The sequence below is a fragment of the Cydia fagiglandana genome, chromosome 3 (genome assembly GCF_963556715.1).
Source record: "Cydia fagiglandana chromosome 3, ilCydFagi1.1, whole genome shotgun sequence".
NCBI lineage: Eukaryota > Metazoa > Arthropoda > Insecta > Lepidoptera > Tortricidae > Cydia > Cydia fagiglandana.
The window spans coordinates 13,242,241-13,266,884 of NC_085934.1; the positions used below are offsets into that span (position 1 = coordinate 13,242,241).

At 41.1% G+C, this 24,644-nt stretch overlaps 1 protein-coding gene across 1 annotated transcript; it reads left to right on the top strand.

Annotated features, from left to right (window-relative positions):
• Positions 1-572: 572 nt before the first annotated feature.
• LOC134680131 (agrin-like) lies at positions 573-16,852 on the top strand. Its single transcript, XM_063539180.1, has 17 exons — positions 573-650; positions 1,285-1,430; positions 2,145-2,381; positions 2,763-2,978; positions 3,105-3,317; positions 3,673-3,885; positions 4,888-4,988; positions 5,269-5,383; positions 5,756-5,989; positions 6,573-6,738; positions 7,455-7,626; positions 8,057-8,198; positions 12,501-12,761; positions 13,279-13,425; positions 13,764-14,027; positions 14,315-14,858; positions 15,284-16,852. Exons 2-17 carry the CDS (start codon positions 1,316-1,318, stop codon positions 15,441-15,443), a joined length of 3,300 nt encoding a protein of 1,099 aa, XP_063395250.1. The 5' UTR covers positions 573-650; positions 1,285-1,315; the 3' UTR covers positions 15,444-16,852.
• Positions 16,853-24,644: the final 7,792 nt, after the last annotated feature.

The following is a 24,644-nucleotide window of genomic DNA, read 5'->3' on the forward strand; positions in this document are numbered from 1 at the left end:
TTAGATCAAGTTTAGATATACTATTTTGAACAATTAAAATCGTCAGGCGGTTGTATCGCGGTGGAAAGAACGTCAGCAGGTCGCATGACCTTGTTTTTTTTACAAAAAGAAGCGCTGTAGCTGAAACTTGGCACGTAGCATTTCCTCAGGCGTTTCAATAAACTGATTACGCATTACCGGCATTACGCACACTTTGCGGACATAAATGGTAACAAGTATCGTATCGGACATAGACCGCGCGTGTCGGAGGGTCTGCCGTCTGCCATCTCGTGACCTAAATCGAAAGCAAAACAATTCACCCTTACACTTTACGCTGGCTCTATTTCGCATAATCCCTGATAAAAATGGAAACTTGCCATAATGCTGTGTGCCTTTGAATAGGGGGGGGGGGGCTTCTGCGCTGCCGTCTACAATTAAGTTCATGCACGCTCTCTTTAAGTTTCTAATCATTAAGGGGGAGCACAGTTCCAATAACCGATGTCTTTACTCTAATGCAGGAGCAGGTAGCGTTTATATGCAGTTTTATGTATTATGAAGGATCATCTCCACTGCGCATGTCTACAGTTCATTCAGTCGTGGCCCCAGTCGCACCTCGTCTTTCAGCCAAAGATATTGTCACTGCGTTTTCAACCGGTATACGTTGTGAGCAGGTAATTGTTTACTTATTTCTTTCAATGTACTTTCTACGTCTCAAATTGATGCGCTATCCACGATACCTATTGCCTCCATATTGGCTGAAGTGGTCATCATATATTATTTATGGGATGATCCGCCGTTAATTAAGTTGCTACTAACAAAAACAAAGCGTTATCGATTGACAGTGTTAGTGCTATTTTAATATCGTAACTATTTTATAATGCAGTTCTGTGACCTAAATAATAATTAGGCACCTAATAAACTCTACATATAAATAGTTCTATCTACATATATATTCTACGTGTATCTACCTACTTAGGTATATGTAGAATTTATTGCAGCGATAAGTAATTGTTATCGACTACCTAATTAAGTACCTATATGTATATTAAATAGCAGAGGATTTATTCCTACAAAACTACTGACATACTTATTTTGTTTTTTCTAGGTAGGTATCAGAATTGTTAGACATGGACAGTCGACGTCAATGATGCATTAAATTTTTCGCCTTATTACAAAGAAGTAAGGTGCAAAACTACAAATATATCTTTGACATCGACTGTACTCAATTTAAACATCCGTAAAAAATCAAAGAATGGTAAGTTGGGACTGTTCCCAACTGATAAATTTATGTTATTTGTTTTCTAGCGCTAACACTTACTAACGATGGGAGAGGACGATGCGTGATGGTGGCAGAGAGGTGCCAAGACGGTACGGTAGGATGGTGACCGTCCGGGCGACGCTATTGTCTCTGTTAGTGGTGGCCGCTAGCGGTTGCTATCTGTTTCCTAGTGGTGAGTACCGTCATGTTATTATTGTAGTTTGTATTACTAACACTATCGATGGTAGTGAGTATTAGGTAGGTACTTGTTTGATAAAAAGATCAATGTGCCAATGACCTATGCGTACCGTGATAGTTGAGAATTTTGTTTTGATTGATGATTATGATTGATATAACTTACTGTCTATTTATGTAGGTACCTACTTATGCCCAGACTCCGAGCTAGATTTAGACTTGCGGTTGCCTGATATCCGCCAATTGTTTCACTTCACATTCCTACTACGTATACGAGTAAATATTTATCATTGGGCGGAAAAATGCTATCTTTTAATGGTTTTATTTTTTTACAAGTTTCTTTATTCATCATTTCTCTTAGGCTAGGGTTTTTATAATATGAATATAAAAGTAAAATATAAAAACACTTACAAAACAATAAAAAATACATATAAACACATTATAAAAAACCTAACCTAGGGTGCCGCCAGCAGCGGGGCAAGGCCCAAGCTACCGGTGGTCAGGGCTGCAGAGAGAGGAACCGACGTACTATCCGCGCCGTGTCCAAGATCACCGCCTTCTGCATCTGTCCCTTGATCCAACCACCTAGCGAGAGTCTCGAGATGTTGGTCGAGACTCTTCGCTATTAAACCGTTCACTGAAACGACTATCGGGACAATGATCGTCGAATCAAGTTTTATTGTTAGATAATGTCCGTAACGCTTTTGTCCAGACGTAACAAACCCCTGCATCGGGGTGACGTGCGGCCCAGGCGCCCAATGCCGGCCGTCGGCTGACGCACAGTCCTACACCTGCGAGTGTCCGTCGTCGTGTCCGAGCTACGGCGACCACGAGGGCTCGCGGCCGCTCTGCGCCAGCGACGCCCACGACTACCCGGGCGAATGTGAGATGCGAAGGGCCGCCTGCGAGACAAACACTAACATTACATTCAAGTATTACGGCAAATGTGGTAAGTATTAGCGTTGTCTACACCACCAGACCACTAAGTAGCATGCTGTTTTGTTTTATTAGCCCACGGGGGATTTTAGTTTCGTTCAGATGGGAAGACGACATCACCCATGATGGCGCCTGGCAAACTATGGAGGATATTAAGCGAAAGATAGTATTGGTCCATCTCCTATAAAGGACTACAAGAGGGGTTCTCGCGTGACATTTATTATTATTGACTTTTACCTAATTTAATTTTGATGGTTGAAAAGGTGTCTATGCACCTAATAAGGGTTTAAGTTAAACTGACCAATACATTAACCTTGACTTATCTTACGCAGAAATGCTGTATCTGATGCCTTAATAGTGCTTAGTAATGTACACCGTACATATTATTACACAGATCCGTGCGCTGGCGTGACCTGCCCAGATCCAGAACTGTGTCAACTCGACGAGAACCGAGCCCCGTCCTGCCGCTGCGCAGAGCCGTGCCCGCTCGAGTTCTCCCCCGTGTGTGCGTCTGACGGCAAGACCTACTCCAACGAGTGCCAAATGCACAGGGAATCTTGTCGCGCTAGAAAACAATTGAGGGTCATCTTCAAAGGGCAGTGTAGTACGGGTGAGATATAGTCGGCTAAGTCGAGTTCACCCTCGTTTATATCCTATATTAAGCTAGACTGAATAGGCTATTACTGGTTACTATAATAGTGGTTATAATTTTTTGACTTTGTAATTTTGCTGACAGGAGTGAACCCATGCGCGGAAGTGGAGTGTCGGCACGGCGCCGAGTGCCGCGTGGAGGGCGCCGGCGCCGCGGTCTGCGCATGCCCGCCGCCGTGCGAGCCCGTGCTGCGTCCTGTCTGCGGCTCCGACGGCACGCATGACAGCGAGTGCGAGTTGCACCGCGCGGCCTGTCTGCTCGGGAGGGAGCTGCGTGTTCTCCATGCTGGGCCCTGTGGTAAGTTGTGTCTTAGCGAGCCCGTCCTGCGTCCGGTCCGTGGCTCCGATGGCACGCATGACAGCGAGTGCGAGTAGGTGCCTAAATTTGTCCGCCCGCCAAACATTCGAAGAGGCTCCGCCCAATCTTATGCTGTGAAAGAGAGTTTCTATTTGCCCTCGCCGAATGACGGGCTTTTCCTAATAATTGCACTATAGACGAATCGCGTTCGTTGCCTTTATTCTATCTTAGGGTACCTATTCCACCTGTCCAATTTCTTAGTCCAATGTGTATTTTGTCTCACATTTTGCTTAATGAGAGAGCGAGACGCAATGACATTGGACCAAGATATTGGACAGATGGATATTGTCTTCAGGCTCGAATGGTATCTGCGCGGGCCGCGTTTGCCCCCACGGCGGCGAGTGCGTCGCGTCAGGTGGGCGCGGCGTGTGCCGCTGCCCGCGCTGCTCCAACGAGTTCGCGCCCGTCTGCGGCTCTGACGGCATCTCGTACGGCAACCGCTGCAAGCTGCAGCTCGAGGCGTGCCGGCACCGCAGGGATGTCACCGTGCTCTACGACGGACCTTGCAGTAAGATAACCATTCCTGTCGCTAAAAATACAACAAAGCACAAAGTTGAAAAATGTAGAATCGAATTTAAACTGCTATGAGATATATGTACTAACAATGAATAATTTTAGGGTTAGGCTCACTTCTATTAAGTGACTCGCGCGACGTGTTTCGGAGACATGGTGAGTGATGTAGGTAGGTGTTTTCTCGGCGAGCCGCAGTACGCGATACACGGCCGTCGTGAACGCTGCCCGCACTGTTTATAGTGCTTGAGAAAGGAGACCTAGGCTCTCCGAAACATGTCGCGCGAGTGACTTAATACAAGTGAGTCTAAACCGTAAAATAAATTCAGTGTAGACGGTTAATGATCTACAGTTTTCTTTTTATTGAAAGGTAAATGGCGGGCCAGATATTTTTAATCAAAGTCTAGATATTTTACTACTCGTAAAGTGGCAAACGAAATAATCCTTTATTTTATAGAAACCTATAGTTCGTTTTTTTAGCATTAGAAATAAGTTAAACAATCTTGATGTGTCTTTTAATTGAAAAACACATTTTAGAAATAAGTTACGGCAAATATGTAACAATTATGAATCTAATACGATCATTTATATTCTTCTGCTTTCATAAGTAATATTTTCTGATTTTTAAAAAGCGGTTTTCAATTAAAAGACATGTCAAGATCGCTTACCTTCTTGCAAGTTCTTTCTAATGCTAAAAAAAACGAACTATACTTATACCTCGTTTTTTTTTAGCATTAGAAAAAAGGTAAACAATCTTGATGTGTCTTTTAATTGAAAAACACATTTTAAAAATAAGTTACGACAAATATGTTACAATTATGAATTTAATACGATCATTTATATTCTTCTGCTTTCATAAGTAATATTTTCTGATTTATAAAAAGCGTTTTTCAATTAAAAGACATGTCAAGATCGCTTACCTTCTTGCAAGTTCTTTCTAATGCTAAAAAAAACGAACTATACTTAGTATCGGTACTCACGAATGTCGTTATTTTTCCAGATGGATGTGAAAACAAGAAATGCGAGTTCTATGCTGTATGTGAAAGCGATGGAATTTCAGAGGCAAGTTGTGTCTGTCCGAAGCATTGCGAGGAAGGAACGGTTAGTATCCTGTCATTATCCAGGATTAAAAATACCTACTTATATAGTCGCACCAAACAAAGTCTGCAGCGGATTTGATAGCCCACGCAGTGTAAGTGTTATGTATACGTCATTTTCATAGAAGTTTGACGTTTAAAATGACACTTGCACTGCGTGGGCTATCAAAATCGCTGCAGACTTTTTACGGTCTGACTATAACATTATTTAATGCCATTTTAATTCGAAGCAGACCTTAAACTTGATCTAAAGATAAGCTGCAAATAACCTACACTTATTTCAGGAAACGGAAGAAGTGTGCGGCAACGATAATAAGACCTACAGCAGCGTGTGCTCGCTGCGTGATGTAGCTTGCCGTGAGAAGCGGCGACTACACGTTAAACATATGGGCTCTTGCGGTGAGTTACTTCAACCAAGTGTATGTCGACGTGTAGTTAATGGAACAAAAACAATTAAATTAATGAATAATTAAATTTAAATAGGTAACTTATTAAAAACCACAGAATAAAATAATAGTACTAGGTACAGAAGACTCATTCTCTAACAAAACGCGTCTGTTACGGTCAGGACAGATATGGCCGCTAGGTGGCGACAACGGACGCCCGCAGGGAACGGATGTACTTGTAGCTAACTGTTGCTGTTGCAAAGCGACGAAATCGTGGAGTGAGCCACGCCTGCTAAAACTAGAAACTTAAATGTGTATTAGGTACTATGCTAGTAAATTTTGATAAGTACCTGATATATTGCTATGACCTACAACACCATTCCAGAGTCATGCATCAGCGTGGAGTGTCCAAGCGGCACTTGGTGCGCGCGCGGGCAGTGCGCGTGCTCCAACCCCTGCGCGGACGTGCCGCGCGAGCCCGTGTGCTCCAACACGCGCAGCACGTTCGTGCACGAGTGCGCGCTGCAGCGCGCGGCCTGCGAGGCGCGCATGCGCGGCGAACCGCCGGTGCGCGTCGCCTACTATGGCGAGTGTGCGGAGGAAGAAAATATTACGGCGGGTACGTGCTTAATGCTTTACAGCCTGCCAAGGCAACGTTCTACTTGTGGAGATTAGGTATACAGGGTGCCCAGAGGGCCTACCGCGAACCACGTTCGACGTGGTGCCTCTCTGTCGCACTTGTAAATTCGTACGTAAGTGTGACAGGGAGGCAACTCGTCGAACGTGTTGCCCTCAGTAATTAATGGATAACCTTCTAACCACCGACAGGGCACCTTAGGCTGGTCCAGAAAATGCACCTATAGGCCTAAAAAAAGATTGATAGTTTTCGAGATAATCGAACTTTTCTATCTTTTTAGGGATCCATACCAAAAAACTACCGTTTTTAGCGTTTTGAAGGAAAGACAATGCATGCTTAGATAGAGGCGCAACTCGGAGGCGCCTCTACTCTAAAAAGTCGAAAAGCAAAACAGTGCCCGATATTGACACCACGAAAACGGGCTAAGCATATTTAAGCTTTTCTGCTTTGGCATGGGAAATAGAAGAGTACGTGACTACTTTAACACAGAAGAGTGCCTCTAGAGTTACTAACCTTACGCTTCATTTATGAAGTCTCTGTCTATAAACATTTTCATTATTTACAGGTGTAAACAAAAGCGCAAAAATCACGGAGATAACAAACGAGATCTCAAACGAAAGAGAGAGAGGAGAGAACGAAAACTCCAGCGAGCCAACCGGCACGGCGGTGTGCGCGCGCGTCCAATGCGCGTACGAAGCTACTTGCGCGGTTGACTCCAATGGACAACCAAGGTACCTATGTTTTTTTTTAGACCAGACGGGGCGTCGAAATGAATATAAGTAGAGTTCTAACTTATGCTTGCGGGGTATACAGGTCACAGAGCCACATAAGGACAAGTTTTCGTTTCCCTATATGTATTCTAAATATCGGCACAACATTCGCAAGTCGCAACATGAAAAGACAACAAGATTTAAAGAATTTAACATAAATACAATTATATGCGTAGACTTAAGTCACATCCACTCATTAATTAATTTACTATAGTTCGTTTTTTTAAGCATTAGAAATAAGGTAAACAAACTTGATGTGTCTTTTAATTGAAAAACACAATTTATAAATAAGATACGGCAAATATGTAACATTTATGAATCTAATACGATATTCTTCTGCTTTCATAAGTAATAGTTACTGATTTTTAAAAAGCGTTTTTGAATTAAAAGACATGTCAAAATCGCTTACCTTCTTCCAAGTTCTTTCTAATACTAAAAAAAACGAACTATAGAGTCTCTTCGGAAAGTGAAGAGTCGTGGAATGTATTAGGTCCCATTCATTCCACGACTCTTCTCTTTCCGCACTGACTCTACCGTTTTTGCGATAAGTATTCCAAATAGCTGTGTTTGTAATCATTCTCCTGCCGAGATAATATAACATTGTGATGCATCTCTTGCTTTTTATACGTATAGCATACGAGTATAAACTATAAAGTTCATATCCTAATGTTTATCAGATGCGCGTGTCTATTCGATTGCGCGGCCGCGGCCGCCGCGGCGGCTACGTCGGCGCCCGTGTGCGCGTCCGACCTGCGCCTGTACCCCACGCTCTGCCACATGAAGCTAGAGTCATGCCGTCGGCAGGAGGAGCTACGTCTGCGCCCGCTGGCGCTGTGTCGCGGGCTAGAGGTACACTAGTCTTGTTTAGAGGTACACTAGTCTTCTTTAGAGGTACACTTCAGCTCTTGTGGTGCGCGTGCCGCGACCGCTGTAGGGGACCGTCGAGTGCGCCGACTTCTGGCCGAAGGGTGTCGTGTTTCGAGCGCGTCTGACCTGCGCCTGTACCCCACGCTCTGCCACATGAAGCTAGAGTCGTGCCGCCGGCAGGAGGAGCTGCGTCTGCGGCCGCTGGGGCTGTGTCGCGGGCTAGAGGTAGATTAGTTTTCTTTAGAGGTACACTTCGATTCTTGTGGTGTGCGTGTCGCGACCGCTGTAGGGGAACATCAAGTGCGCCGACTTCTGGCCGAAGGGTGTCGTGTTTCGTGCGCGTCCGACCTGCGCCTGTACCCCACGCCCAGCAAGAAGATTGTGTTTAAAATGTGTTATTGTAATGTTACAGTTCCGACCATGTGGCGACGACGAGCCGGTCACGGACGCGGAAGGGCGGCCCGTGGACTGCGGCGGCGGCCCACATCGCAAAGACTGCCCCATCGGCAGTTACTGCCATCACACCACTAAAGCAGCCCGCTGCTGCAGAAAAGGTACCTGACCCTGATTACTTTTTCTTACCGCCAGCAGGCGTGGCTCACTCCGCGATTTCGTCGCTTTGCTACAGGTAGCTAAAAGTACATCCGTTCGGCCCCAATTTTGGGGTTTGCCATAAGCCGCGCACATAGGTTGGAAATCGCGATTTAGGCCGCCAAAAGTCAACTTTCTAAAAGTCGGCTTATCGCAAAACTAATTAGTTCTCGAAAAACACCACACTATCACGGAATTAATCCCACCCCACCACCACCCTTATCAGTTACGTAGGTAATCTACTAGGTTCTCAAAAGTCAGTCATCACATACGTTGCACACGCGGTTCTTAGCACTCTTATCCGAAGCAAACATTTCTAAGCCAATATTTATTTTTGTGGAGTTTATTTGTCAGTGAAAGTGATGGATATCGAAAATTCAGGTAAGTTTCTATTAATTTCAATTATTATGAATTAGAAATATTTATTTTATGATATATATATGTATAACCCACTAAAGATGACCCTTTTCTTGATGAAAATTTTGTTATTTTTTCATATTCAATTGTGAAAATACTATGGTTCCGGGCTCGTCCCGGTTTTATTTTTGATGTCATTCTATAGATCAACTATATCTTTACTAGGGATGTACCGACTAGTCGCCGACTAGTCGGGAAAGCCGACTATCCGGCCACATTTGTAGTCGGCGATTAGTCGGCGACTAGTCGGCAAAAATGGCCGATTAGTCGGCACTTTATAAATGACAGAAAAACAGGGCAAAAAGAAATACACAGCAAATATTTACGATAAGTTTTTCACCTATTTTACCCACATTCCTATTTAGGGTGCTTATTACGAAAACTTTTGTTTGAATTATTGACCGCTTGGTCGCTTTCTTGTTTGCTTGTCGTATGACATATAGCCTTAGGATTTTTTATTCAGTTCATTTTTCAGCGATACTATATGTATATTTATAATATGACGAATAGAGAGGGGTAAAACGGTTTTTTATTAAGTGCATCTGAACCGAACTTAGACGAAACTAATGATCCGGCCGACTAGCCGACTAGTCGGCTGACTAATCGGCCATCCGAGCGCCGATTAGTCGGCTAGTCGGCTAGTCGGCCAAATCAATAGTCGGTACATCACTAATCTTTACATTTTATGAAAAAATTGGAGGGCACTTTTGGGCACTTTGTGAAATATCGAGTTTCAAAAAAAAAATCCGGAAATAGCAAATTATTACGTTTTTTTTTTATTAGCGTTAAAATGTCTTTTCTTTTGTTCTAGGTTCATCAAATACCTCGGGTTTAAAAGTTGTGACTCGAAGATACCTATTTGATAAGTTAAATGAACAAAATTTTCAGTCAATAACTGAAAAATTGGATTTTTTGGAAAATTATCTCCTTATGCACTCAGGTGACGGAGATGAAGAAAAAAAGGACATGAAGCATAAATTTTCACGTTTTAAATCAGAATTTAAAATGAGATGGAATAAATCACGTCATATTGTGGAAAAATTTCTGATAACTAATGAATCTTGGTTGGAAGGAACATTCGAAATTCCCATAAAAACTCATCACAGGCGCGGTCGGCCGTCCAAATCGTTCAGTGAGTCCAGTGAAAGAACAAAACTTAGGAAAACTGAAGAAGTGCGCTCCAGTGTAAACAAAGAAGTGATTGTACACGCAGCTAAAGTAATTTTGCAGAACGAAGGAAAAAGAAATGCGGTAAAAGTCCTCAACAACATTACGAATTTACCCAATCGATCTCAAGTACATGAAGTGGATTCAAATGGAATATATTGCCTTACACCACAACAAGCACTTGCTTTGTACGTAGAGGCTGATTTGTCTAAAAGGCAATATGAACTAATACGCGCAGCGAATAAAAAAATCTACCCGCCCTATGAACTTTTATTAAAGGCAAAAGAAAAGTGTTACCCAAATAAAGAATCTCTACGAGTCACCTCTACCTGCGCTGAAAGTAATCTACAATGCCTAATGGATCATACTGTTAATAGATTATTTATATACCTGGAAGATGTCCTTCTGACCTTGACTGATAAGGAAAGAAATTCTTTGTGCATTATTTGTAAATGGGGTTGTGACGGATCGCAACAAGCTAAATATAAACAGAAGTTTCAGAGTGACGCCGACTCAGACGCTAATATTTTTATAAGCTCCTTTGTACCACTGCAAGTTGTCTGCGGGGAAGCACCAAATAACAAAATAATTTGGCAAAACCCGACACCTTCATCACCTCGATTTTGCCGCCCAATCCGATTTCGTTTTGTGAAAGAGTCTACGGATGTAACCAAGGAAGAAATCAACTATGTTAAAGATAGTTTGAAATCACTAAGGCCCACCAAAGTGGAACTTAACGGGAATACATTTACAGTTGGTCACAGTCTCAAAATGACTATGGTGGACGGAAAGATCTGTAATGCGGCTACAGACACCAAATCAACTTCTGCGTGTTATGTGTGTGGAGCTAAAAACACTGAATTTAACGATTTAAATAAAAAACATGAGGTGTGTCCTGAAGCGATCGAATTTGGCCTTTCTGTATTGCATGCCAGAATTCGGCTTTTTGAATCCATTTTGCACTTAGCCTACAGACTCCCTGTAAAAAAATACCGCCAAAAAAAGACCCCAGAAGAAAAAGAAAAAGAAAGCAAAAGAAAAATTGAGATTCAGGAAAGATTCAGAGAAGAAACTGGCCTTTTAGTGGATATGCCAAAAAGCAACTTTGGAAATACTAATGATGGGAATACAAGCAGAAGATTCTTCGATGATCCTGAACTGGCTGCGGAAATAACGGGAGTCGATTATAATTTAATTTATAGGTTAAAGGTTATATTGGAAGCAATTTCAAGCGGCCACAGGATAGATGGCGAAAAGTATGACGCATACGCTCTGGAAACAGCAAAGCTGTATATAAATTTGTATGGGTGGCATCCAATGACACCGACAATGCACAAAATACTGATCCATGGCAGAATTATTATTGAAAACTCAATAGTTCCCATTGGACAACTTTCGGAGGAAGCTGCAGAAGCCCGAAACAAACATTTTCGGTCATATCGTTTGAACTATGCCCGAAAATTTTCTAGAGAACACTGCAATCTGGACATTTACCATAGGTTGCTTCTGACCTCCGATCCGCTTATCAGCAGTACGAGAAAGATAGCGAAACCTCGAGTGAAATCATTTCTGCCAGAAACTATGCAGTTATTGATTGCTGCTGAGCCACATAAGGCGAGAGCGGAGAATGATCAATGCTACTCAAGCGATGGGGAGGATTTTTCTTTAAGATATGATGATGATTAAATGTGGTGTGTGATTTATTTATTTATGTTAACCTTTTTGATAAATGTATTAGTCGTAACAATATTAGATAAAAACCTTTGTATATTTCTATTAGTTTCTGTAATACATATGTTACTCTTATACCTAAATATAATGTACCTATATGTATAAATATATGTTTATTATATTATTTATAAATCCAATGGATGAAAATACATATTTATTTACTATAATTAACATTGTTTTATTAATATATATCATTAATATATAAAATAATCAAGCGAGGAGGAGCAAAATTAATTTTTTTTTTGGAAAAATAGCCATAAACTCTAAAAAAATAATTGTAAATATCTAAAAATATGTTTTCTTAGTACGAAATCGTATATAAGTAAAGCGCAAAAATGCAATTAAATATTTTTGGCGGCCTAAATCGCGATTTCCGACCTATGTGCCGCGCGTAGCGCTGTCGCCACCTAGCGGCCATGTCTGTGCTGATCGTAACAGAGGCGTTTTGCTAGGGAGTGAGTCTTCTGTACCTAGTACTATTATTTATTCTGTGACGCCAGATGGATGGACCGCCTATTTTAGATGGATTGACGTTGCTATTCCCTTGAGCGGTTAGTCCAGTGCTTTGCTTGGTTTATTGCTTGTTTATCAGCAAATGTATAATAAGTAAATAAATACATAATTTCTTTGAACTAAGGTGACGAAATCATATTCATATTTGGGCCTTTAGTCTTGCTACGACTACAATTCAAGACTACAGGAATACAGACTTTATTGGTAAATATAAACATAGTTACATTTTACACATCATTAACTTAAAACTATTGAGTACATTATGTTTTTATCATTAAATACAAGTAACATTTGAAGGTAGTAAGTACAGTATATGATCCCGAACGTCTCTTTGCTTTATGTAGGTACCTAACATAAGTAACGTTCCCATAAGACGCGGCAAAACATGCGTTATAAATAATAACAATAGATTTCATCAGCTGTATGTATTCTTACAGACAAAACTCAACCCGAGAAAAAGACCTGCCAAGAATCATGGCACGGGTGCTGCGCCGACGGGGTGACGGCGGCGCGCGGGCCCGGCGGCAGCGGCTGCCCGTCGCAGTGCGGCTGCCACCGCCTCGGCTCCGTGTCGGAGCAGTGCGGCGACGCCGGCCAGTGCGACTGCCGGCCCGGCGTCGGCGGCCTCAAGTGCGACCGCTGCGAGCCCGGCTACTGGGGCCTGCCGAGGATCGGGACCGGACACATGGGCTGTATCCGTGAGTTGTTTTTGAACGCTTGTTCGCGCTCGGACCCGGCGGCAGCGGCTGCCCTTCACAGTGCGGCTGCCACCGGCTCGGCTCCGTGTCCGAGCACTGCGGCGACGCCGGCCAGTGCGACTGCCGGCCCGGCGTCGGCGGCCTCAAGTGCGACCGCTGCGAGCCCGGATACTGGGGCCTGCCGCGGATCGGGACCGGACACATGGGCTGTATCCGTGAGTTGCTCATAAACGCTTGTTCGTGACATCAATCTGGAACAAATGACGATTTCGTGTGTCCGAATTATTTAAGACATGATTTGGCTTGCTGACTCCGTAAAAAGACATGAGTAAATCATGGTAGTTTATGACTTCATTACGTCTCAAGGGGCTTTATATATGTAGGTAAATGTGTCACACGACATATTATAACAGGGCTAGTAGTCCTAGTAGAGTGTTCACGCAAATATATTAAGCGTAAAATTAAAAAGTTTTAAATGTTGTGTTGCTATGCTTATTTCTAAACTTTTCATTTTCAGCTTGCGGATGTTCGGCGTTCGGGTCAGTGCGCGAAGACTGCGAGCAAATGACGGGGCGCTGCGTGTGCAAGCCTGGCATCCAGGGGCAGAAATGCACGGTGTGCTCCAACCACGAACACGCGCTTGGGCCTAATGGCTGCTTCGACCGTACGTACCATTTACAAACATCACACACTTAGCAATGCCTATTAATATTAATTTAAATGAGGAAATAACTTTGTTTGTCTGTTACCTCTTCACGTTTAAACCGCTAAACCGATTTAGATAAAATGTGGTATAGTATAGAGATGGTGTATCGCAAGCCTTAAGGAAGTACTGTAGCGTTTGATACATTTTTTTTATTTATTGGAGAAACAATAGAAGTATGCGGCAAGATAATAGGTAACATTACATTGTTAGGTACATATATTATTGAGAGAACACTTACTTCCTTAAACGCTCTCATTAAAACATTTGTGCGCAATGGCAAGTTTTTTTATGTACAGCGGAATCGACCCAACTGCCAGCGACGAGCTGCGAGCACATGGCGTGCTACTTCGGCGCGTACTGCGTGGTGCGCAGCGGGCTCGCGCAGTGCGAGTGCGGCGGCGGCGACTGCGGCCCCGCCGGGGCGCCCTCAGTCTGCGGTAGCGACGGCCGCACCTACCTCTCCGCTTGCCACCTCCGCACGCACGCCTGTAGGACGCAATCCGACATCGTCGTGCAGGCCTTCGGCCCCTGCGCGGACGACGGCCCGCACGTTAGGCGAGGTAGTCGCTCCGCCGGCCGGCTCACCCTCACGCGCCTCCGCCCCCGCACCCCATCCGCATCCGCATCGCTAGCGCCCGACCCCGGCCACGCCTCCACGGACACCACCGACAGCGGCAAGCCGGACAGCCCCGAGCCCAAACTCACTTGCGTCGACATCCTCCCGCCGGTCGGATATCGTTAGAACGAGCTAGCTCCACTACCATTACTCGCACAACACTCATTAAGTATTCGCTAGAAGCACTCGTGTACCTAAATATTAAGTCGTATCGATTGATTAAATTTCCAGAAATGAACAGTGATGCACCGTTGCAAACGAATGAAGTCCAGTCCCAATGTGTTCCGAAGCCGACGGCGATGATAGTGGAAGAGGTCGAAGGGGAGTTGACGAATGAGTTTGGGGAATATTCGATTTATGATGATTTCGAGGACGTAGAGGAAATATACAGGGTGCCCCTGTTCGACGGCTATGCGCGGATGATGGCCCGAACGAGGCTGCCCGCGAAACGTTTTGATATCTGGGCTGAAGTGTCCGCAGTTTGCGACGAAGGTACGCTCCTCAGCGCGGCCGGACCGAGCGATAACTTGTGGCTCGGATTAGGCGAAAACAAAGCTGTGTTACGTTGGAACGCTGGCAGCGGACCGATGGAGCTGCGCGCCGGGAAAGTGAGATTTGACGGTCGCTCGAAGATTTCTGCTCGACGGTACAAGAAGGATGGGATGTTGCGGATGGGCAAGGCGACCGCGAGGGGCTCGACGCCGGGGCGGATGACTTCGCTTGACGTCGACCCGTTTATATACATCGGTCGTCCGCCGGAGAATATCACAAAAAGGTAAACATATAAAATGTTGTATTTGCTATTGTGGCAGTGTCGTCCAAGTTTAAGTAAAATAATTGATATAATTACGAAAATACTACATTATTCGTCTCTAAATTAGTAGTGGGCTTGAAACCGGAGTCAGTTTCTGCAGTGGCGGATTTGACTTAAGGCCCAGTAGGCCAGGGCCTAGGGCAGCAAGATATTTAGGGGCGGCAATTTATGACAAAAAATTTGCTGATGATAACAAGAAATAACTCAAAATGTAGTCAATATGATGGGTGTTGAGAAAGGGGCGGTTACAGGGTCTGGTGCCTAGGGCAGCAAAGACTGTAAATCCGCCACTGAGTTTCTATGAAGGATCAGGAGTTGTCCCCTGATTAAAACGCGGGACTTGTTGGACACTTACGTAAATTCGGTGGTTGGTTTTATGTTGGCAGGCTGCCGGGAGCGCCAACGCTGTCGGGGTTCGTGGGCTGCGTGCACCGGCTGCGCGTGAGCGGGCGCGACGTGATCCCGCCGGCGCGCGGGCTCACGCTGCGCGGGCAGGGCCTGCGCGCCTGCACGCCGCGCAACATCGCGCAGATCGTGTGCCCCTAAATAGTACCTACTATACTCACGGACCATAGACTAGCGGGCGCAGCATGGTTCCATTTTTATCGCATTTCACTATGCCCGTCACTTTCGCACTTACATACTTGTTAGAATGTGACAGGCATGGTGACAAACGATAAAAATGCGACCGTGCTACCGCCGTAGGAATCCTTTGGACGGAGTGTAGAGCAATTCTATCATGAAACCGATGTTGCCAAAAATACTGGGGTGCGAGGGACTAGGTGAGCGAGTCCCGTGCCGTGATTGGTCCGTTCAAAGACATAACACGGGCGTCACACAAAGACACTTTGACTCTCGAAAATGGAGTAAAACTACCGTATATTTTTGGCAGAGGGGGTAGCGCTACTATGCTCATTCTGGAGGATGTCTTGTCTGTGACTCACGTAAACCAAATAAAAACATGTCTGCCGCGCTCACGTTATTCACAGTATGTAAAACTAGCTGAGTTTCTCATACGGTTCTATTAGAAAATCACCGCGTAGCTTCTTTGCCATCCGCCTGAGATAAGTGGCAGAACTTAAGCGCGACAGGACAGGATTGCGCCCGCCTACGTCTAGGGTTGGCAAGCATGTGAACGAGCCATAGGAGACATACATATATAAAGTGTTAATGCCTGTTTTCTTCATAATCATAACAACATGTTAATATTAGTTTTAGTTATGGTTATTATTACGAGCATTTGTGCATTTTCTGCTACGGCACGGGATAAACCCTGCACATTATTAAGTATTTTTGTAAAAACAAGCTTGGTTTAACCCTCGTACACACGTAAGTACAGTCAGCAGCAGATGTTGCTTAGCGGGCGCGGTGTTCAAAATGACCTTGACTTACCTTGAATTACTTATTCTCATAATAAAGTCTCGTCAAGATCGTTTTGAACACCGCCCCGCTTAGCAACTTCTGCTGCTAACTGTACCTTTGTACGATTAACGATGTCTTAGTATGAGAACATATTATATAAATGTTTGATTAAATTAAATATTTTAAAATAAAACAAATTAGGGACCGAAAATGTTATTTATTGTGGTGCCAAAAGCGTTTTACAAATTGGGATTTGGCTGAACATGGAATCATAGGAATTGTTCAAGATTTAAAAGATTATCATCTTCTATTTAAATCCAAGTATAATAAATGACTGTCAAATGTAAGCAATAAATAAATGATAGTAGTTATAAAATTAATATCGTACCTATATCACTCTTTTAAAGTGACTTTTCTCTAGTTACCTAATTAAAATTATGTATTCTACGTCTACTTACATTTATAACGAAAAATGTGATAAAGTTTATGAATTCTTGTAAGATATATCAAAGCGTGTATCACTATTTTCTATATTCTATAACATATCTAATACTGTGCATTTTTAAATAAAGTGTCTTGTTATTTATAACTAATTTATGTTTAATTATTATTTCCTACTTACCTGTTCAATTTCCTACATAGGTAACAATTACAGTCGACTCTCGTTAATTCAAACATGCGATAATTGGAACCTTTCTATAATTCGAAGTTATCACGAGTTCCCTAGAATATCTCTTTATATTTCGAAATAATTCAATACATTTTTAAGCACTTGGTAATTCGAACAAAAAAATCAACGCTATGTAACAAAACGACGCGTTAATTCGAACTCATAGGCGTCAAACACTCGATAATTCAAAGTTATCAGATTGCAGAGGTAAGTGTATGTACCCTACATTTTGAGACAAGTTCAAGTTCATCATATTAAGAGCATTTGTTATTGTAAAATAATTTCCGGCACTACGTATTTCTGATTAAAAAAAATATTGATCAGTCTCAGCAATGTGCTTTGAAGCAAATTAGAATTACTAGACTTCTTCCCAAAGACTAATAATTAATTCGCATTATGTATGTGCATGTAAATATGTACCTCTAATCTTTTGATATTGTAAAAAAAATGTAGTTAATAAATCATAATTGACTATTACTCAATAATTCGAACTTACATATTTTTTCTCTCAAAAATTTCGAACTATTTGATATTTCAAACTCTCGATAGTTCGTAATATTTTAAAAGTCCCTTGAGTTTGGAATTAACGAGAGTCGACTGTATAAGATAAGCTAGCAAAACATGATATTTAGCAACATCGCCGCGCTGCTCGTTGGCGTCCAGTCTAGTTCACGGCCTAACCTTCAATAGGTTACGTATAGCAATTAAGTAGGATTGTTCATTTTTTTTAGACCCCCGTTTTTATTTTATTTTCGGAAAATATAGGTTAATTTAAGATACTAATTTGAATGATTTAGTAATTCGTGGCTCGGTTGAACATTTATAATTTATAAAAAAAATTTGAGATACGACTTCTCGTAAATTACATGTCGTCGGCTGTTTGATAAAGCACAAGCAACAACAAGAATTAAAAAAATAGTTGTCATTGTCAATTGATTGTAATGTCCAAGGCCCCTACCTTTATTGTTCTATTTGACGGCGCAGCAACTAGTATCATTTCTCTCTCCTCGCTCTTTTAAAATGCCATTTGTCAAACAAGGACAACTATACTGTTGACAAGATGGACTTCAAATCCAAGTGGCCCCTTTTTAGGCGACCCAGGTTGTGCATGTGTGCGTAAAAACGTATATGTGTGCTCTTTTAGGGATGTAAAAAGTCGATTTGAATCATGTTATATATCGATAAACGCTACACAGCGGAACGAAATAGCGATTAATTGAAGCTTCAATATCTTCGTTAAACATAAACATAATTGAAATGCTAATGGATAATGAATATATTATAATGTAATAAAATAATTCAATTATTGCGGACCACCTATTTTAATAGGTATTTATGTATTTTAATTAAATATCTGAACTTTCCCTTGGTTCTCTCCTGGGGCGTGACTACAAAATTGTGATATTATAACCACAATAAAGAAAAAAAGCGTTTTTGTTCATTTTAGGTATAGTTAAACCTTTGAAGTAAAATTAAAATTGCAAGAAATGTCGGTAGTTTATCGATATGACTTTATCGACATGGCTACAGCAAAGTGGGTCGCTTTGTTAATCGTACACTAAACAAAAAGTGGTCCCACTGACAGCTCGCTTGGAAGGCATCTGTATATATTCTTATATCTATGGTAATGTCACCTGTCGACAATGTCAGTGTCACGTGTTTCTATAAATAATAATATCGTCGAATGGAAAACTCGTTTATTTTGAATCATTAATTTCAAAATACCTACGCTATTGAGAAAGCTGATTCCAGAAATCTGCCTAAGTTATATAATATAACTTAGTTTTATTGGAGTATGTATCCATATAGCATCCAACTCCAACCATAACTTGGCTGAAATCAAGGGAGCAAAAATACAAATGTAAGTTACCTACATCATATATATTTTAACTGATTCGATTTGTAAGAAGATTGGGTTCATAAAATCGTTACAAGCGTCCATTGCTAAAGGTAGCTTAGCACCCAGTGGGTGCTTTCTACCGGCTTGTCACCATTGTTTGGATATTGTACTACATACTTATACTAATATATTAGGAACATGCCAATTTTGCTAATTATATCCTATTATTTGAGGTCATCGTGATTCCTATTTAGATACAGCTGTGAGATATGTAACTGCAATTGGGTCCAGAACAAAGTTGAGCATTTTGTATTGAAACGAACGTCATATTAATTATTAATCGTCGTAATACTTTACGACCGTAAATAATGCCTGGGAACAGAGTAAATAACAAACCATACACTTCTCTTCTGGATGGTCAACAAGAAGCCATCATTGTCAGATGCTCATGCAGAACATGATAAACATACATTTAATGTAAAGTTACTATTTTTTTTGGAAACATATATAACATATTTCCCAAATTAATAAAAAAGTAGGTAAACAAAAACATGTTTTATTATTCACAACTCTTTATTAAGTCTTGTCCACCATGATATCAGCAGCTTGAACTGCAACATGTACCTGGAAATTAGAAATTATATCTTTTTAAAGCAGTTTCAGGCTGAATTTTGAGTATGGCTATGTATTCTTATATATTCCTTCTTTCTAGTAGGCACCATCTCTGTTTAACGGTTTGCCCTTAGATACTCTGGCTACATTACCACAGAAAATAAATAGATACCACGACCCTACCAATAAAGTGAGCTTTTAAATACTTAATTGTAGTAAATTAATATTAATTTTATACTTACATCGACGTGATTCTCACAGCAATACTGTGTGTAACACGTGAAGTAGGTAGGTATTCCAAGTTTAATTCACGGCACCATCTTTCACGTCGTAGGTCTTCGTGGATTCAAACTATTATTTTTGTGAATCATTCCCACACGTAGGAACAAGGTTTTTGATATATTATTAAGCAATGAAATCTACTGTTTAGGTATTAATTATAAATCAAATTGTAACAAACAAGCGCAGCGGTTTAACTGAAAAATTTTGTTATGACAATCGATGACAATGATAACTTTGACAATGCGTGAGTGACGGATTTATTTACTATGGTTCGATAACTTTTATTATGCAATGACTTTACATTCAGCCCAGGAGAAGGTCAAACTAAGGTCATAAGGATATTTGTTGAAATATCTTCAATCCTCAATTATTATATCGCAGCAAATGTCGGAAACTGTTTAAAAACCTTATATCTCGAAATGGTTTTCGAAATAGAACATTTGAAAAAAAATGAACAATCCTAATTACCTATAGCAAAGAGAATTTGAAATAGAGGAATATTGTCAAAGTAAACTATGCAGTCAGTACGCATTTAACAAATTTAACACATACATATCAGTGAAGTCAAATGGCGTTCTAAAAGTTTTAATAATTTGTGTCGAGAGATGGCAGTAAATGCACTGACTACTTAATTTACTTTGACAGTATTCCTCTATTTCAAATTCTCTTTGCCTATAGGTATTTAAGTAGTAAAAAAATAAAACCAGAAATTATTTTCGTTCGAGCTGAAATTTGGTACACATACATATGTAATATGTGTATGTTTGTACATGGGCCATACTGAAAGTTTCTGGATTCATGAGAAGACTTATTTTTAGGGTTCCGTACCCAAAGGGTAAAACGGGACCCTATTACTAAGACTTCGCTGTCCGTCCGTCCGTCCGTCCGTCCGTCTGTCTGTCTGTCACCAGGCTGTATCTCACGAACCGTGATAGCTAAACAGTTGAAATTTTCACAGATGATGTATTTCTGTTGCCGCTATAACAACAAATACTGAAAACAGAATAAAATAAAGATTTAAATGGGGCTCCCATACAACAAACGTGATTTTTGACCAAAGTTAAGCAACGTCGGGAGGGGTCAGTACTTGGATGGGTGACCGTTTTTTATTTTGCTTTTTTTTTGTTTTTTTTTTTTTTTGCATTATGGTACGGAACCCTTCGTGCGCGAGTCCGACTCGCACTTGCCCGGTTTTTTTTTCTAAGTGGCCAGTCCAGGAATCTTCAGTATGCCCTAAGTACACGTAAATAAAAAAATTAAACATGTTGTCTTATGGGGGTAATAATACAAAGCGTGTCAAGCGTGAGTCGTCGCCTTATGAAAAAAAAAATGTAGGTACTGTGTCAAAATAGGGAATATTACGCAAAACTGCGTAGAGGGCGTCATTAGCACAACCACAGGATCTACCGCGAAACACGAAAGTACAGGACCTACTGTACCTAGTTTTCGGAAGTATCATAATTAGGTAAGTGTGTTGTTTGAAACTACACAAAATGTGTAGGTAGGTAATATTAACCCTCCATCTATTCCCAAGTAGGGGAGAGCGGGATTAAACGTGCCGATTTTCATAAAATACAAATTTGATCTATGAAAAGAGTGTGAATAAGGTATGTGGGTTGCGCTATATTAAATAATGATTATTTGCGTTTCTGAGTAGCGATATTATTTTGTGCATCGTTAAACAGTTTATTTACCAGAATTTTTTCTATGAGATAGGTCGGAACGGAACAACTAACCCCGCTATGGGGCGGGTTGTTCCGTTGCTAAAATTTATAACTTATCCGTCAAATATTTAAATCTCAGTTCACATACGCTAAAAGAGTATTTTGCAGTTCGTCGAAATATATGATAATTTGATGTGTACTATCAACAGATAGTAAAAAAAATCCAAAGCAAAAATGTGATTATCCGTGGGGTTCGTTGTGCCCTCGATTTTGATTTATTTTCCATAACTACTATTCTACTATAATGGAAGCAACGAAAACGGCTCCTGCAATCGCATAGTGGTCTGACTTTTCGCGACAAACATCATACGAATCGCTCCATGGTTTACTTGCGTTCCTATTCCCATCGGATCAACTTACCTCCGGCACGTTTAACCCCGCTCTCCCCTAGATATTATATTTTGACGAGTCCTACCAACAGTTTTACGATTTCAGGCGGTCATTTAAACATTTATTACATTTTCAAAGTCACCTTATAATTTACGCAGTGTTGATACGTTATAATAGAAGTAGATAAATTCCTAGTCGTTTCGCTCGGTTTTCATCGTCGTCGGAGCCCCATTATTTTCTTATCTACATTTCGGCCCCCTCCTTTATAATCCCTCTTATCGCCGTCTACTTCATAAAAGCCAAGGACTTCAAATTTAAAGCCATTATTCCTTTAGACGAACAAGTGAAAGCAAGTCGTAAAAAGTTTATTTTTTCAGAGTTTTCCTTATCAATAATGAAATGATAATAACAAGTTCGCTCCGTCGTTACGAGCAGGCATATTAATTTAAATGTTGGCAATTGTAGCTTCGGTAGCAGTAAACTTGTAACTCGGAACACATAGGTATTAAAAAATATTTCCATTTCAAAAGTAATCAAAGTTTTCTAAAAATTACTTGAAAATGTAGGCATACAGGCTACTAATTAAAAAGTAGGTATCCAAGTATTTCTTCTGATACACTGATTGTGTAGAGGTAGGATTGCCATAACGATGGGGATGTAGACATTTGAAGAAAAATCGGCCAAGTGCAAGTAGGACTCGCGCCCCAAGGATTCCGTAATGGCCCATTTTTTTAAATTTTTCTTAAGATTGACTGAGTAGATTTACGTTTAACCTTTTTTTAGGATTTCCTGTGACTAGTGGCAATATTGGGAACTAACAAAATTATGAGTTTTATAACTAAATACCTATTTGTACCCTCTCAAATACAAACCGGAGTTTCCAACGGTATTTGTCCCGAAATAATAACTTCTAATGGGAATCTAATCAGACGAGACTATGCCTATATCAAAGTAGACAAGAAACTGCCGTTTGTCAGCTACTAGAAGAACAGATGGCGGCCCACCCTGCAGCCACATGAGCATGAGCACTCACTTAGGAGTGAGGCATTAATTTCGTCATAACAGTCGTTTGCCTAATCGCCTGCCACGCAGTAATATCGCTAAAAGCCACCATTCACGTTCCCCTGCGAACGTTCTCGTCGTTACCGAAGACTTTTTCTAAACGAAATGAGATGAAAATTAGGGTGCGAGATTTTGAATTTCAAATCGGGCGAAAATTGGCGGTAGCACAAGTGGGCTAATAAAGAGTTTGGTGTTAACTTGCTAGTTTGAGAAGTTGCTCGTATTTTCTTTGGTGCTTTTTAGGGTTGCGCACCGTACATACTCGAAAGTTGCCAAATGGAACCTATTACTAAACCTTCGCTCTGTATCTCATGCTATCATCGATTCTGTATTATTTCATGATCCGTTCTATAAGTTCATATCATAGGTAAATATTTAAAAAATATCACAGAATGCGTATCCTATTTTGACAAATTGACATTATCAATCTTACCTGTTACTGTTACCTACAGAATAAAAATAACTCTCCAGTCGCTTTATTAAGGTAAGCTGCAACCATATTTTTGAAGTTTAATATACATAGCTATTTACTTGTGAATTTTTTCCGTTTCCATCTTAGCTCATCTCGAATCGAATCTCGTGTGCTGTCCTTGTCCAAGTTCCCTTGTTGGGGACCTTCTGGCTGCGTCTTTCGGTTCTCGGTATTCACTCAAGAATTTTTAAAAGTGTGTGTGTAGATATACGACCGTATTGTGTATTAAATATCGGTTGTATACATTAGGTTACCTTTTGTCCCATCCCTATTCCACTATAAAAGTTAAAAACAACATCAACCCTCGAACGTTTATGCTCAGTCTGAAACGGAAATTGTAATATCAATTTTAAACAGTAGTCCTCGCTTTATCAGTCTTAATTTTCTGCGTCGCAATCTCTTCGCTTCCGGATGCACATAAACAGTAAATAATAGGCGGATTTGTTCGCTGAGCCGAACCAATGCTCCTGAAATGGACTAGCTTTACGATCCCGTCTGCGAGCTCCGAATTTCAATGACGAAATAATGCTGAATGAGTGAAATATGAGGGTACATGCTAGGTTACGGATCAATATCATCTTATGTGGGACGCTAGGTATGTTCAGTGTTAGATTTCCTGTGTTAGGAATTCGATTTCGAGTTGAATCGGTGCTGGAGCACGCCTATTGTGTTGACGGCTAACTTATATCCTGTATGGGCGCAAGTTCTAGGCAACTATGTTAGTGTTATTTGCAATTGTAATACTCAGTACATCGAAATCATCGCACCGAAAGGACTTAGTAGTAGTAGCTACACTACCTAGTAGTAATCACTTTGTTGTACAGAACACAGGTTAATCTAGACACGCGGGAGCGTGTCAAGCCAAGTTCAAGCAAAGGAACTGGCTAGCCAGCGCCGAGTGTAATATTACACGAACCACTTGGTGCCACTTTTGACCCTTCTATAACTCAAAACATCTTTGACGTAAACACATAAAACTACGTGTGTTTAATTATATCCATAAGGATATCTAGAAGCCCAAATTTCATGAAGCTAGCTCAAACGGTTATAAAGGTATGAAGGTCAAAAAGTCGTAAATTTTAAGACTGACTTATGACTTATAGTACCTAAACCTAACCTACTTCCAGATGACCTAGAAGGATGAAATTTGGAATCCAGCTTGGTTATTGTGTGTAACCGTAGGAAAAAATCTAAAAATAAAATAAAGTTAAAAAATAGGGGGGGTCCCCATACAAAAAAACCACTTTTTATTGGGACTGACATATAAGTACCTAAACCTAACCTACTTCCAGATGACCTAGAAGGATAAAATTTGGAATCCAGCTCGGTTATTGTGTGTAACCGTAGGAAAAAATCTAAAAATAAAATAAAGTTTAAAAATAGGGGGGGTCCC

Excerpts from the sequence above, each read along its gene's own strand:
- LOC134680131 (XM_063539180.1), top strand. The coding sequence starts at position 1,316 with ATGCGTGATGGTGGCAGAGAGGTGCCAAGACGGTACGGTAGGATGGTG. Across the intron at positions 8,199-12,500 it reads AGCCCGCTGCTGCAGAAAAG|ACAAAACTCAACCCGAGAAA; the intron begins GTACCTGACCCT and ends GTATTCTTACAG. Across the intron at positions 12,762-13,278 it reads CGGACACATGGGCTGTATCC|CTTGCGGATGTTCGGCGTTC; the intron begins GTGAGTTGTTTT and ends TTTCATTTTCAG.